We start from the raw sequence: 14354 nt of genomic DNA, 5'->3' as shown, positions 1-14354 counted from the left end.
CGGTTCCTGACGCCCGCTCGGGGCTGCGGGAACACAATGGGGCCCTGAGGAGCGCGGCTGCTGCCGGCTGAGGAAACGGCTGCCGGCTTCCTCTGCCCAGCCCTCTCCCGGCCCCCGCAGCTCGCACAGCCTGGAGACCATGGGCATGTCTTCGGAGGAGGAGCGCGCTCTCAGCCCCAGAGGTAACGGGACGGTGCGGTTTCCTCTGCCCTGGGGAGCCGCCGGGCAGGGGAGGGATGATACCGCTCTGCGGGCATCCCTGCCCTCTGCCTTACCACCCCTGGGCCCTTTCCCCTTGCTGGCCTCCTCCAGACCCCCTCGGTCCCCTGGTGTGCAGGCAGGCTTCCGAGCAGAGTAGGAGCCCAGCTTGGCACTGGGTGGTATCCCCGTGGGGCTGCAGAGCCCCCCAAGCTGGGGATGGAGAAGGGGGAAATGATGAGGCCGGGGGACGGGGGCTGGTGTGTGATAACTCTTCTGGTTCTCAGCCCTCCGGTCTGGCCAGAAGACCTCTGGCATGGCTTCAGACCCTGTGTCAAGGGGGATGTCACGGCCCCCCACAGCTGCGTGGGTGCCTCTGGGAGACCAGGACCCTCCTGTCCTCACCTCAGCCTGGCTCTCCTTCATGCAAGTGCTGCCGTCTCTCCATTCCTCCTGCTGACTCACTGCCAAAGCCTCAGCCCTGCTGATGGCACCTTCCCAGGTGCCATCAGACCCCCTTCAGACAACGCAGTGTTTTGTTTGGGGGGAGCGATGGGGCCTAGGGGACAGCCTGAGCTGGCAGGCTGGTGACAGTTTCTCAGGGCAGCCTTTGCCATGGCTGCTGTGACAACCCTAGTCCATGCTGGTGGCATCTTGGGGGGCCCTCACAGAAGGACCCACTTGCTGCCGTGTTGTCTGGCTTCCCACATCTGGGTGTGCTTGGACATCCGCTGGCGGCCAGCTTCCTGCCACTGGCCTCAGGGGCCCTTCCTGCCGTGCCAGGAGAGGCTTCGTTAACCCCTGGCTTCATTGTGCTCGTTAACCCCTGGCTTCGTCCCCAGATGAGGAGTGGCCAGAAGCTGAGAAGGCTGAGAAGTTGGCGAGAGGAGCCGCTCTGAAATGGGCTTCAGGGGTGTTTTACCGCCCCGAGAAACTGGAGGGGCTCGGGCAGTACCGGAGCCGAGAGACGCAGAGGAACAGCTCCATCCAGTCCCGGCTGAAGGTGGGTGTTTGCCACAGCCCACCCCATAGACACGCGCAGCCTCCCCAAGCAGGGATCCCAGCCAGGGTCCTCTCTTCTCCATTGAATCATCTTTTTGTCCACTTCTGGCAAAATCCTGGCCTTTGGCTGGTGCTCGGTGGGAGAAATGCAATTATTTGGGGGAGAAGATCTGGTAAATACCACCCCACACCCCCTGCCCTTCCCCCGGGTAGTTTCTGAAGTGTTAAAATGAGTTGCCTGTGTCTCCCAGGGTGTTCAGCACATCCCATGTGTGAGAGTCAGTGCTCCCCATCCCGTCCCGGCACCAAAGCTCCCCTTCCCCACAGCTGGGAGGAGGCAACGAGCTTCCAACCTGCCCCTTCCTCCAGGTCCCACAGGAGAAACTCCATCTCTGCACACACCAGCAAGGGCTGTCCTCAGCTCCTGTGCTCATCTCCCAGCTCAGTGCGACCCTTTTTGCACAACCCCAGGAATGATTAACCTCAGGACCCAATCTTCTCCTGATTATTTTGGAGATGGTTTCTCCTACTCTGAGTGTGGGTGAATTGTCCAGGAAGCAACTTGTTTTGAGTCATGTGGCCTCAGACAGCCACAAAACAGCTTGCTTCTGATGATGCTGGGTAGAAGTGCTTCTTGGCACCAGGAGGTAGGAGTTAAATGGGAGGACAAGGCATGGAGATGTGCCAGTGCCGCTTCGGGGCTGGAAAAGATGGAAATCCATTTTGGAGGAGGGTCTGTATGGCTACTGAGGTTCTGTGTGCCATTAATATGCCTTGGGGGCCACACTTGGAGCCCTGTGGCCTGCAAATATTTTGCAGAACCAAAGTAATATTTTAAGAGTGAAATGAGACATCTGATTACTGCTCACCCTTGGTGACCCCAAAGTGATGCCCTTCTCCCACCGCCTGCAAAGCAGCCATTGCCCCTCCACCCCCTAAATAGTCACCGTGACTCAGTTTACCCAGAGGGGGAGGTGAGATGAGCCATGCCTGCTGCTGGAGCAGGTTTCTTGAAGATGGGTGTGCTTGGGTCTGATGGGATGGGGTCGCCATGGAAGGTCTGGGAGATATGGTGGCATGATGGCAGAGGCAGATGTGACCTTGTGGGGCTGGGAATGCATGCAAGAGAGACCTGGCGAGACTGGGGCAAACAACGTGTGAATCCTCCAGCCTTTGAGAACTTCTCCACTGCCCCTGCGTCCTCTTCTGCTCCCCAGTCAACTGTCCAGTCCTACCTGGAGGGGGTAGGTGCGGGGCTGGAGCAGCTGCGGTCGGCGGCCCAGGAGGTGCAGAGTGTGTGCCAGGACCTGGGGGCAGCGCGCTGGGCCCTGCTGGACAGCGCAGACCGTTTCCAGGGCCTCCAGCAGATGCGGGCGCTGATGGCGGAGCACGTGCAGCTGGCCTCGGTGGTCCAGGTGCTGCCCCAGCTCTTCTCGGGTAAGGCATTGGCCCCAGTCTTCGTGCATTTGGGCTGGAAGGCACTGGGGAGAACTCCAGTCCAACCCCGGGCCGGTGGCAAAGCTAGAGCAGGTCACTCCAGCTTTGCCGGTTGGGTTCGAAAAGTCTCCGTGGCTGGAGATGCCAGTGTCTCCCCAGGGTCTGATCCAGTGCAGTCTTCCCAGAGCCCCAGATCTCAGACCCTTCCCCTTGCCATCTCCCTGCTAACTGTGACCCTGGTACCGACCCCCTTCGCCTCCCGCAATCAATCCTGGCATCTCTCCTCCCTCTCCCACAGTCCAAGAGGTATTTTCCCATACCCTCCAGCTGCTTCATGGGCAGCACCTCTTGGAGGCCCACGCAGAGCTCATGATGATGGAGCACCTCCGGGATGACATCCTCTCCCAGCTGCACCTCCGAGGGCTCTCCAGTGCCCAGACGACTGTGCTGTCCTACTTTGGTGGCCTGCAGGAGCTCAACGAGAGCCTGGCCAAGCAGCTGTGGGACATCGTGGGCAACAGTCTGCAGCTGGTGCGTGAGGACCCAGTTCTCTTTGTCACTGCCGTAAGGATCATTGAGCGGGAGGAGAAAATAGATGATACTCTGCTCCTGGAGGCCACCTTCCTGCCCCCTGGCCGCCCAAAGAGCTGGAAGCAGAAGTTTTACCAGGTTCTCCAGGAGACAATCACAGGAGCCCGCTTTCATGCCACCAGTGTGGATGCTGAGGGGCCAGGGCTGGCCAGGCACCTGGCAACACTGCAGAAGGACATCGTGTCTGAGCTGCGTGTGGTGAAGGACCTGATGGTCCAGTGTGTCCCAGCTCACTACAACATCATCAGCGTCTGCAGCAACATGTACCACCGGGCCCTCACCAGCCACCTCCAGGACATCCTCCGAGAAGACCTGGACAAACAGGCGCTGTTCCTTCTCCTTGAGTGGGCGCTTCATGTGTACCACAGGTCAGCACCAACCAAGCAGGGGAGGTTATGGAGAGTTGGGTTGGCCACCAGCACATGGGTGGGTTGGGAGAGTAGTGCCAGCTGCCTGGAGATGACCAACGGGAGGGCAGAGGGAGAGGTAGGAACTGCTGGAAAAACACAGGTCTTCCCAGCCCTGTCCCACATCTGTCCTCCAGTCCAGAGATGATGGGTCACCCTGACCTTATCCCAGAAGTGGACGTTTCTGCTCTGGGCCCCTTGATGTCCCCTGAGCTGGTGGATCAGACAGAGAGGAAATATGTGGTGAAAGTCAAGGTGAGTGAGTGGGACAGCACACATGCAATGGGTACAGGGACCCAGCAACCACCACTGAGCCACCATTTGTTCTGACAGTAGCAGGAGACCATGAGCCTGTGGGACGAGGCCCAGGACTCACTGCTGTGCTGTGTATTGGGTCTCAAGGGAGCTGGTACCTGACTTTTTGGGCTGATCGTTGCGCGTGTCCATCCCCCAGGCCAGCGTGCTTGAGTGGCTGCAGAGGACCCTGGAGGTGGAGTTCAAGGAGTGGTTCAGGGAGGAGGAACCCGAGAGAGACCATCAGGGCTTCTTCCAGTCAGCCTTGCCTGTCATTGTCATGCAGGTTGGGTCCCCTGCACCATGGGGCATGAGAGTCCCCAAAAAGGGGGCTGTGGCCTGCAGCCTCCCACTGACTCACCTCCACTCTCCACTCCCTGTGCAGATGCTGAGTGAGAATATCCAGGTCGCCTCCTTGATCACGGACTCTCTGCAGGAGAAGGTCTACACCATGGCCTTGGAGGAGCTCGAGGCATTTTTGGGCCGGTCAGTGGAGCCCCTTGCACCCCTACCCATCCTCAAGGACCGTGGGTCCCATGGCCAAGTCCCATAGGCTGATGGTAGAGATCTCTGCCATGGGGCACCCAGTGCTCAGCCAGGTCCCAAAAGGCTGTCTACCCATGGGGCTGCTGTCTCAGCCTGTGGGGCCATCAGCTCCCAGGGCTTGCCGCCTCAAGCACCTCTCCAGTAGCACTAAGCCCTGCTCTCCTGAGGGGTCCAGAATGGGTCCCACTGTCCCACCCTACCCAACAACCTGTCACTCTCCAACCTGGTGGCAGGAGATGGAAAGAGCCAAGTGAGCTGGAAGGGTTATGGGAGGTCTGTGTGCCCAGAGAAGCATTCCGGGTCCTTGTGGCAAGATGTGTGGGGCTCTACCTGCCCTTCATGCTTGGCTCACTGTGTTGCAGTCTGAGGGAAGCCCTGGTGCAGTGTGGCAAGGAGCACCAGAAGGACCGTACCGTACCCAAGTACTATGTCTCCTACCTGCTGGCCATGCTCAACAACAACCTGGCTCTCAGGTAACATGTGCCAGCACCTTGAAGGTCCTGTAGCGACCCCACTACCCACTCCCCATCCCATGTGGGACCAGTGTCCTCACCGTGCTTTCCAGACTACCCGTCCCCTCCCTTCTTCTCTCCTAGCTCCTCTGTCTCCTCCCTGCACCCCGACACTGCCCGCAGAGAAGTCCCCACGTCTCTCCGGGCTGCTCTGGACAGGACGCAGAAGAAAACCTGCCAGCTGCTGCTGGAGGAGCTGCTCCTGGACCTGCAGGTACATTTGTCCACAGTCCCTGTGGCGGGCAGGGCTGCAACAAACCCGGCCCCAGCAAGAACAGCACCTACTGCTACATCCCTGGGCACGGGTTTATTCCTGCCCAGGATCCCCACCACGTACCCCTGCTATCGTCCTGCAGCCACCTCTGCCAGCCTGGCTCCCAGCCCTCCATACCCACCTGCAGCTCAGGCGATGTCTGTCACCCGCCAGCACTGCCTGGTGTGGCTGGGGCGGATGGCTTGTGGCCCCCAAACCACTAACCAACAGAGACTGTCAACCCGGCCCCCACCCCGGGCTGCCTCGCGCTCCTTTGTATGGCTGCTTCATGGCAGAAATCCAACAGGAGAGAAGCAGCCTCCGCGCGGAGGATACGCGCCCGTGTGCGACTGCCCGAGTCATTTCCTGCCAGCGTAGTCAAATTTAGCTTTCCTGGAGTCTGGACCAAAAAATCTAGAATAATGAAGGGCTTTGCTATTTAGGGCTTGAATGCTATTGAAAACAGCAGCTAAAGGATGAAACGCTCGCAGGCAGCTTGGAGACTGCCCTGGCAGAGACGGAGAGGGAATGTCAGCCTGCAGGCAGGAAGGCAGACAAGGACAGCAGGGGAAGGAGGAGGTCAAAGCCCTCGGCCAAAAACATGTTATGTCTACACAAGGGAAGTGGAGAGGAGTGGAAATTAAAAATAAAATCACAGCAGGGGAGGCCACAAGTGGGTGGGTGAGGAGCAGCTCGCTGCCCGCACCTCAGGTGCTGCCCGCGATGGAGGCATCATGACCCAGAAAAAGCCTCAAAATGTGGATTTCTGGGTGTCGGGGAGGGGCAGCCCCAGTGTATTTCCATCATTTCCTAATCTAGACCACTCTTCTGTGTTTACGTTGACTTTTGTCTGGCAGTGACTGTGGGACATCGCGCTGCCCTGCAGCCACTGCCAGAGCCATGCGAGCAGGGTGCCACACGCTGCTCCTCTGCTTCTTCCAGCCCCTCTGCCTGCAGCTGCCTTCCCGCAAGTGGCTCTCAGGCTCCCAGCTTGTCAGCAGCATGTGCGAAGTGATCGACAATTATGCAAAGGACTTCTCCCACGTCAGGAAACCCATCTTCACGGTATGGTTGCTGTGGGGTGTCCTTCAAATATAGGGCAAGGAGCTTGCGTGCAGGATGCAGGCGATGCAGTCGCTGCTGGGTTTGCCAGAGAGCCCGTATCCTCCGGAGCAGCTCAGAGGGCACTGCCACGCAGAAATGTTCAGAATTTCCCCCAAATTCAACCACTTTCCTCCAGCCAGAGGGCTTCCCAGCAGGCTGTCCCCACGGTTTGGTGTTGCAACCAGCCCCTTTCCCTGGGCAATTGGGGTCCGATGCCCAGCGCTAACAGCTCTCCCCCCGCCCAGCTCCTGCTGACGGAGAGTGAGCTCCTGGTGGCCAGCCAGTACCTGCGGGCCCTCATGCAGAAGAAGATGGTGTGCAAGAGCAAGGAAGAGCGAGGCCAGCTCTGCGACCGTCTGCTGCAGGACGCCACGCAGCTGCGGGAGCTCTTCTGTGGCCTGGTGAGGGGTGTCTGTGTGTGGCAGGGAGCCCAGGCTGGGCCACGGGAGGGGAGCATCGCACAGTGAGGTGGGTGCAAGGAGTCCTGTCACCATCCTGCTTCCCTCCTGCCCACGAACAAGATGTGGCTGTTACACTTGGGAGCTTGTGAGGGCAGGATGGACAGAGCTGGCAGGATTAGGAACTCATGGGACCGTGCACCCTGCCCAGCATGGGTGAGTGAGGCTGCACAGCCTCATCTGGCCTTGGGGTGAGCCAGCCCCGATGGATGGGACATGCTAAGTGGGGAGACACCAGCTGCAAGGGGCCAGGTCCCCAGGTGGTCACTGAGGACTGGGCTAGAGCTCACCAGCCACCGTGGTAGCCTCCTCCTGATCTCACGTGTTGCCACTCTCTCTCCCAGGGTCTGGACGGGAGCCAACAGAGCCTGGAGGCCGTGTTTGCCCTGCGGGAACTGATCTGCCTCAAAGACCCAGCACTGCTCAGCCTGGAGGTGCTGGGCTTCATCACCAAGTACCCCGATGTCAGGTAAGAAGCTCAGCTCACCTGCGGGATTGGGTAGGCCTGGGTCTGCCATGGGGAGCCAGGCTTCAGCCAGACTCCGTGAGGTTACGCCACAGAGCAGGCAGAAACCTGGGCTTTCCCACCCTCCTCCCTGAGGTTTCCTTTTCCCACACTCCAGACTTGAGGGGTTCTTTGCAAAGTCCAAGGATACAGATGCAAAGGAAAAAGCAGTTCTGCTGTGGCATTTACCCATCTGTATTTGGTGGCCAAAGTGTGAGAAATCAGAGGGCTGGAGCCCCTCTGCTGTGAGGACAGGCTGAGAGAGTTGGGGGGTTCAGCCTGGAGAAGAGAAGGCTCCAGGGAGACCTTAGAGCCCCTTCCAGTCCCTCAAGGGGCTCCAGGAAAGCTGGGGAGGGACTCTGGATCAGGGAGGGGAGCCATAGGACGAAGGGGGAAGGGTTTGACACTGAAAGAGGGGAGATGGAGATGAGATCTGGGGAAGAACTTCTTTGCTGTGAGGGTGGTGAGAGCCTGGCCCAGGTTGCCTAGAGAAGCTGTGGCTGCCCCATCCCTGGAGGGCTTCAAGGCCAGGTTGGAGGGGGCTTGGAGCAACCTGGTCTGGTGGGAGGTGTCCCTGCCCAGGGCTGGGGGTGGCAGTGGGTGGACTTTAAGGTCCCTTCCAACCCAAACCATTCTGTGATTCTCAATTACAAAACACCAAATTGGAAAGCTCAGAATCAGTCAAAACCCATGAAATGGCAAAACCAAATTCACAAGGTTTGTGGGGTTATTTTCAAAAAAATTTTAAAGTTTGGGTGGTGCAAAGTACCGGCTCTCCCCTTGCCTCAGCTCCTCTGATCATGGGAGGTTTGTGGGACACAAGCACTGTGGGCGTGCTCGGACTCACCTCTTGCTCTCTGCCCAGCGACGAGCACATCTCCACCTTGCTGGACCTGCGGGGTGACGTCTCCAAGGAGGTGCGACACATGGTGCTGGAAATGATGGCGCAGCACCCCCAGGTCCTGCCCGAGAGCTACCGGCCCATCTTCAGCACCATCCTGGTCCCCGCGCCCGAGCTGCCCTTCTGCCTTCGCAAGGGCAAGTGTGCCTGACGCTGCGCCCCGCAGCCTGCTCCCCCCACAGATTTAGGGGCCACGCAGGACATCTCTGAGGCTGTGTGTGGGGAGAATGGAGGTGACACACGGCATTCCCGTGCACAGCACCTCGCTCTGTACTGGGGACGGTCTGGGTACATGCCGTCCTCCTCTGGGCCTGCCTTGGTGAGCTGAGTGTCCCCTGCAAGTGCCGGCTGGAGACCTGGGTCAGGAGAAAATCAACCCACGGTTCTTCTGCTGGCCTGCAGAGATATTTGGGTTTCCCCCAGTATCCAGACAGCCTTTGGAGCCAGTGTGTCCTGGTCATGGAGTCTGCTATCACCCCAGAACCTGGGCAGACTGGAGCCTGCTCCACCCAGTCTGGCAGGAGGGTTTTAGCCATGGAAAGTCTTTTCTGCTTTGCATCAGCCCAGAGGTCTGGTGGTGCTGCTCCACCAGCCTGGACCCTACATGGACGGTGGAGAGCAGCTCAGCCGGCTCATCACGGCTCACAGCTGCAGCGAAGGGCACAAAGGGGTCTCGCCACCCTGGGTAGTGCCATCAACCCTGTCCCTGCTGGCATGAAGGGACAGCTCTGAGTTGCGCTGAACTGCCCAGCTCTTGGCCCTGGCTCTTGCCCTCTTCCGAGACAGGACTGGAGGCAAAGACTCTCCAGCCTCTTTGAGAACATGAACTGAGTTGTGCCTGGTGTGTTGAGCATCCTCCTGGCCAAGTTTCTTTGCCTCCGTCCTCTGCTGCTCTCCAGCCCTTGGTCATCTCCACATGACGATGAGGAGCAAAGCCTTTCTCTGTGCCCGCGTCCTTGTGCCCAGCCCCTGCAGCACCCTGGGAGGCCTCCACGCTTCCTGCCTCATGGTGGGCCCAATCTTGCTGTCCTCGCGTGGTGCCGCTGCCAGAAATAAAGGCTGGAGCTCTGTGATGATGCACCAGTGTCCCAGCTCTGTGCCCCAGGGGGTCAGGGCAGAGATGTGGGCATGTGGGTGGCACAGGGAGGGGGGGAATCCATCCCCCTGCTCAGCATCACCCCAGGGATGGCTCCCGGTGCCACCCCGGGAGCATCACCCAAGGACATGGGGGATGATGAAGACTCTACGTTGTGTGTCCCCCGCACATCCAGGATGGTGATGGGGGGGGGTGTTTCGTGGGGGACTATTTCCCATGAGGTGAAGGGGTCGGGCAGCTGCAGTGGTGGGGGGATGCTCCAGGTGGAGGGGGGTCACTGTCCTCCTTGGGGCTCACAGTGTGTTTGCCGTGCTGGCCACGGCTCCCATCTGCCTGGGAAGGTGTCTGCCCTCCCCAGCTGGCTCTGGGACATGCTCACCTGCACCAGGGGCAGGGTTCAAGGGGGTGGCCCTGGACCCTGGGAACGTCCAGATGGGACAGGCGCTGTCACAGGTCAGGGCTTCACGGCCACAGGGGAAAACTGTCACCCTGCCAATGGGCCTGGGGAGATGGGGTGACCTCCCACCATCCCAGCATGTCCAGGCCCACTGCCACCCCACCTGTGTGCCCACAAGCAGTGCCCCCAGTGCTCTCTCCCTCCGCAGCTCCCACAGGCTGCAGTGAGAACTGACACAACTCATTACAGCGATAGCCCAAGCGCCCCAGGGTGCCTTTCGGCAGCACGTTCCCACGTCCCTGCTTGTGGGGGAGGTGAGGTAGGTGCCAGGTTTGGCCCGTCACCACTGCCCACAGCTGGCAGAAGGCAACAGGGGGACCTTGTCCTGCCTGGCTATGAGCCACGCGGCTCCTCCTGGCTGTTATAAAGCTGGTGGCCCCTGGGGCACATCCCTGTCCTGCCGGGATGGCGTTCCTGTGGGCAGTGGTCTGCCTGGCCCTTGCCAGCACCGTCTCAGGTAAGCACAGTCCTCGGGGTGCAGCACAACTGGGGTACCCCCCTGGGGACAGTGACACCAGCACAGGCAGCCCCTGGGTGCAAGCCCTGAGCTCTGGGGGGGGGTGTGTCAACTTTGTGCCCCTCTGCCTCTCCCACAGGCTGTGGGGTGCCCGCCATCACCCCCCTGGTGCAATACAGCGAGAAGATCATCAACGGGCATAATGCGGTGCCCGGCTCGTGGCCCTGGCAGGTGTCCCTGCAGGTACAGCGCCCTTCTGCTCCCCAGCCACCATGGTGGCATGGCCGGCACCGAGGGGACCCGTGACACCCTCTGCCTGTCTCCAGCTTGGGGGGACACCTCAGCCGGCCAGCCCCAACTCTTCCTCCCTCTTTCCTCCCCAGACTCGCTCGGGAATCCACTTCTGTGGTGGCTCCTTGATCAGCGAGGAATGGGTCGTCACGGCCGCCCACTGCGAATTCAAGTGAGGAGCGATGCCCGGCCCGCCCGCCGTGCTGCCACCCAGCAGGGACAGGGGCTCGGGGTGCGCTGGGCACCACCAAATGGCACTAGGGACACCCCCAAAAGCCAGCACCCGAGCGACTGAGCCGCCCGGGGCTCCCTTGGGCACACGATGCCCCATGCCCGTGGCTCCCACCCCGGGTGCTGGCTGCCGCGTGTCCCCCTGACTCCCCTACCTCTCGCAGCCCATACGCCCACGTCGTCGTCCTCGGGGAATATGACCTCACCTCCAACTCGGAGTCCCTCCAAGTGAAGACCGTGTCCAGGGTGAGATGCGCTGACATGGCCACGGTGCTGGGACGTGGCTGCAGCTCTGTGCCGCGGCTGCTCCCCGAGGGCAGGGATGAAGCGCTATGGTATTGCATTTTTTTTTGGCAGGCCGTCACCAACCCCTACTGGAACCCCAACACCCTCAACAATGACATCACCCTGCTGAAGCTCTCCTCGCCCGCCCGGCTGGGATCCCGCGTGTCCCCTGTCTGCCTGGCACCCGCCAACCTGGCTCTGCCCACCAACCTCCGGTGTGTCACCACCGGCTGGGGACGCATCAGCACCGCCTGTACGTATGCTCCAGCTTCGGGGAGGGCTGTGGGTGGCCATCAGCCTTCCTGGGGGCTCTGCAGGGTCCGGGGGTGGCCAGGGTGGGGTGACACCTCACGTGGACGCGGGGATGGGGGAGTTGCATAGTTGAGTGACAACATACAAGTGTGCGTTGGTACAAGCACGGGGGTAGGTGTGTGCAAAGCCCAGGGGTGACCGTGCACAGGCACATCTTGCCCTTGCTCAGGGCTGCGTGCATGAGACGATGCCACCCAGGGAAGAAAGGGGGACATTGGGACAGCTTTGCATGGCAGCTGCCCTGTGTTTGAGAACTTGCCCAGGGTGCCCATGCGCTCCCAAAGGCCCCAGGAGACTCCTGCCAACACCAGCGTGATTTAATGGTGCTTCTTTCCCCGCTAGCCCAAGCCATGGCCCCACGCCTGCAGCAGGTAGCCCTGCCCCTGATCTCCTCGAGCCAGTGCATGCAGTACTGGGGCAACCGGATCACCAGCTCCATGCTCTGTGCCGGTGGCGTCGGTGCCTCCTCCTGCCAGGTAAGGAGCCGAGGTCCTGCTGCACCCCAGGGAGGGTCCCTGGAGGAGGAAGAGGACACGGGCATCTTATATCTCTGGAGCCAGAGATTCAAGCTGTAGCACCTGGCTGTGGCTGAGGTGGCAGGGACCACCTTGGAGCACGTGCTGGGACCACTAAGGTGTCTTCTCCGCAGGGTGACTCTGGTGGACCTCTGGTCTACCAGAACGGGAACGTCTGGACCTTGATTGGCATCGTCTCCTGGGGAAACAGCAACTGCAACGTCCGCACGCCCGCCATCTATACCCGTGTCAGCCAGTTCCGAAACTGGATCGAATACGTCATTTCTCAGGGTTAGAAGGTCCCCTTTGCTGGGTGCTGCTCCTGGCGCGGTGGCATTGTTGAGGGCTGAGCTGGACGCAAGGCAACCCACTTGGAAATAAAGTGTCAGCATTTGCTTGTGCCAGGCGCTGCCTCTGGTTCTTTCCTTGTGCAATGCAGACTGGTGTGGAAGGCACAGAGAGGAAGCCTGGGGCACCCCATGGTCCTTTCCTGAACCCCAGCACCTCCCAGAGCTGCAGCTCGTGCCCAGCTGGGACCCGCTGGGGCAGTGGAGATGATGTGCAGGCAGAGGAGCAGGGCTGGCTGTGGATCGAGGGCTGTTCAGGGGGTCTTGAAGCCCACCATCAATGCTGGCACCATCCCCCAGGCCACCGTGGCATTGAGGGTGGGCAATGTCACCTGGAACGGCCTTGCCGCTAACCCAGGGGAGAGATCTCCAGCACCAGCTGGTCCCACCAGCACTACGTCCTCCAGGAAAGGGACTGTGGAGCTCACCAGCACGAGCAAGTGATGGAGGGTGGGTGCTGGTGGGCACATGGGATCTTAGAAGATCCCTGTCTGCAGCTGAATGCTGGAACTCGTGTCACAACCTGAGGACACAGAGCTGAGAGGGAGAAACACCAGCGGCAGCTCCAGCTCCTGGGGAAGGTGGGAAGGGGCAGCTGGAGAACAACACGCTGTTTCACAGGCGCAGATTTGCCAGGGAACAGAGCAGGAAACTGAAGGCCATCCCAAAGGAAAATTTGAAGCCAAGACAAAAATTCAAGGCCAGGGAACAGGGTGTCAGAAGCCAGCAGCATTTTCACCCAAACGGGTTCTTGAGACAACAGCAGGTGCAAAAAAGTTAAGTCTCGTGTTCACACATGGTCAATGAATTAAAACCTGGCTCCTGGCAGCTCCTAATGGAGCTGGTCATGAGGACACCGTGCAGAGGAGCAGGATCAGACCGTCCCAACATGAGGTGTGGGGGTTTTTCCATCACCAGTGATGTGAATGCAACATAACGCCTCCGCCGTGTGAATCCCAGTCAAGCAGTCACAGCAAAAGCAGAGACTTCCCCATGGGAAGGGCTATAGATCATGAATGGAGGGTAAAGACAAATATGTTTGAGTTTAAAAACCCCAAAACTACTCAAATACAGCCCAGGGCTGATAAGTTTTCATTTGATTGGACAAAATTTAGCTTCATTTAGCGGTCTGCTCTGCAGGGAGCAAGAGCAAATGGAGCAAATTGACGTGGGGGCTCGCAAAGAAAGCCGTGAAGCTGCTGGCTCGGACTCCCTTGTCTTGGAAAGCCTCTCCTGGGACGCAGGGGACATGGGCATGGGGGCTGAGCTCCTTGAGATCTCCCCTATGGCTGGTGGCAGCAGCTGCACGAGGTACATACCGGTCCCACCGGTCTGCCGTGACATTTAGAGTGTGCTTTCGCGCTGTGGTACCTGAAATACGACACATCTCATGAAAGCAGGATGCTCCTGTTCGGCTTTATCTAGCTCCTGAATGACCTTGAAGACAGTTGAACGTCAGAGATGTGGGGATGGGCCATAAGAAACTGGTGGCCACGTGGAGCTTCCAACAGGAACTGATGAACTGCAGCACGATGGGTCATTTGCTCTGTGTGTTCAGGTCACCGTCACCCCTGCCACTGCTGGGATAGGGTCCCTTGTCCTGAGAAATCACCTCTCTTCCAGGAGAACATGGTGCAAAAGGGGGGTGCATCTTTCACTTGGTGTTACAGGTTTTCCTGTTCACCCACAGAAGCTGCTCAGAGTGAAACCAGAGAGGTGAGGAGCTGCTGGGGGCAAACCAGGGTATTTCTCTGGCCCCGCTTGCCACCTTACAGCCAAAGAAAAGCAAACAAAATGCCCCAAAGTGCCCATTCAGTGCCCAAACCCTGCCTTCCAGCAAGAGCCTGAGTGCCCGACTCACCCGGAGCATCTCATGGACATCCCAGCCCCGCACAAGGTCTGCCGCAGGCAGCTCCTGGCCTGGCAGCTGCCTGAAAGACACCATAAAACTCTTTCATGGGCACTTCGGTACCTTCTTGCTGTGCTCCAAGAAGGAATCAGAGGGGTGAGCAGCTCCTGCCTTCCGATGTTTTTCCTGACCATTGCTCACAGCCCAGAAAGCAGTGCCTTTCAGCACTCGGTCCACTCGGCAGAAGTAATGACAGCAGAGCCGTGGGGTACACAGAATACATTTACATGTTGAGCAGACCGAGTA

At 59.5% G+C, this 14354-nt stretch overlaps 2 protein-coding genes across 2 annotated transcripts; both read left to right on the top strand.

The window, feature by feature from the left end:
• Positions 1-139: 139 nt before the first annotated feature.
• EXOC3L1 (exocyst complex component 3 like 1) lies at positions 140-9286 on the top strand. The gene is made up of 13 exons (XM_074152328.1): positions 140-182; positions 1041-1201; positions 2418-2637; positions 2936-3596; positions 3773-3890; positions 4090-4215; positions 4315-4415; positions 4838-4948; positions 5072-5201; positions 6183-6305; positions 6590-6745; positions 7147-7271; positions 8173-9286. The coding sequence occupies exons 1-13, from the start codon at positions 140-142 to the stop codon at positions 8357-8359; spliced, it is 2262 nt and encodes a 753-aa protein (XP_074008429.1). The 3' UTR covers positions 8360-9286.
• Positions 9287-10166: 880 nt separating this feature from the next.
• On the top strand, positions 10167-12148 carry CTRL (chymotrypsin like). Its single transcript, XM_074152199.1, has 7 exons — positions 10167-10218; positions 10358-10461; positions 10602-10681; positions 10905-10986; positions 11098-11278; positions 11680-11813; positions 11987-12148. The coding sequence occupies exons 1-7, from the start codon at positions 10167-10169 to the stop codon at positions 12146-12148; spliced, it is 795 nt and encodes a 264-aa protein (XP_074008300.1).
• Positions 12149-14354: the final 2206 nt, after the last annotated feature.

This window comes from Numenius arquata, chromosome 8 (genome assembly GCF_964106895.1).
Source record: "Numenius arquata chromosome 8, bNumArq3.hap1.1, whole genome shotgun sequence".
NCBI lineage: Eukaryota > Metazoa > Chordata > Aves > Charadriiformes > Scolopacidae > Numenius > Numenius arquata.
This window is presented reverse-complemented; position numbering and strand designations above follow the sequence as displayed.

Coding starts and splice junctions, on each gene's coding strand:
- EXOC3L1 (XM_074152328.1), top strand. CDS start 140: ATGGGCATGTCTTCGGAGGAGGAGCGCGCTCTCAGCCCCAGAG. Junction 3,891..4,089: donor AATATGTGGTGAAAGTCAAG/GTGAGTGAGTGG, acceptor TCCATCCCCCAG/GCCAGCGTGCTTGAGTGGCT. Junction 6,746..7,146: donor GGGAGCTCTTCTGTGGCCTG/GTGAGGGGTGTC, acceptor TCTCTCTCCCAG/GGTCTGGACGGGAGCCAACA.
- CTRL (XM_074152199.1), top strand. CDS start 10,167: ATGGCGTTCCTGTGGGCAGTGGTCTGCCTGGCCCTTGCCAGCACCGTC. Junction 10,987..11,097: donor AAGTGAAGACCGTGTCCAGG/GTGAGATGCGCT, acceptor TTTTTTTGGCAG/GCCGTCACCAACCCCTACTG. Junction 11,814..11,986: donor TCGGTGCCTCCTCCTGCCAG/GTAAGGAGCCGA, acceptor TCTTCTCCGCAG/GGTGACTCTGGTGGACCTCT.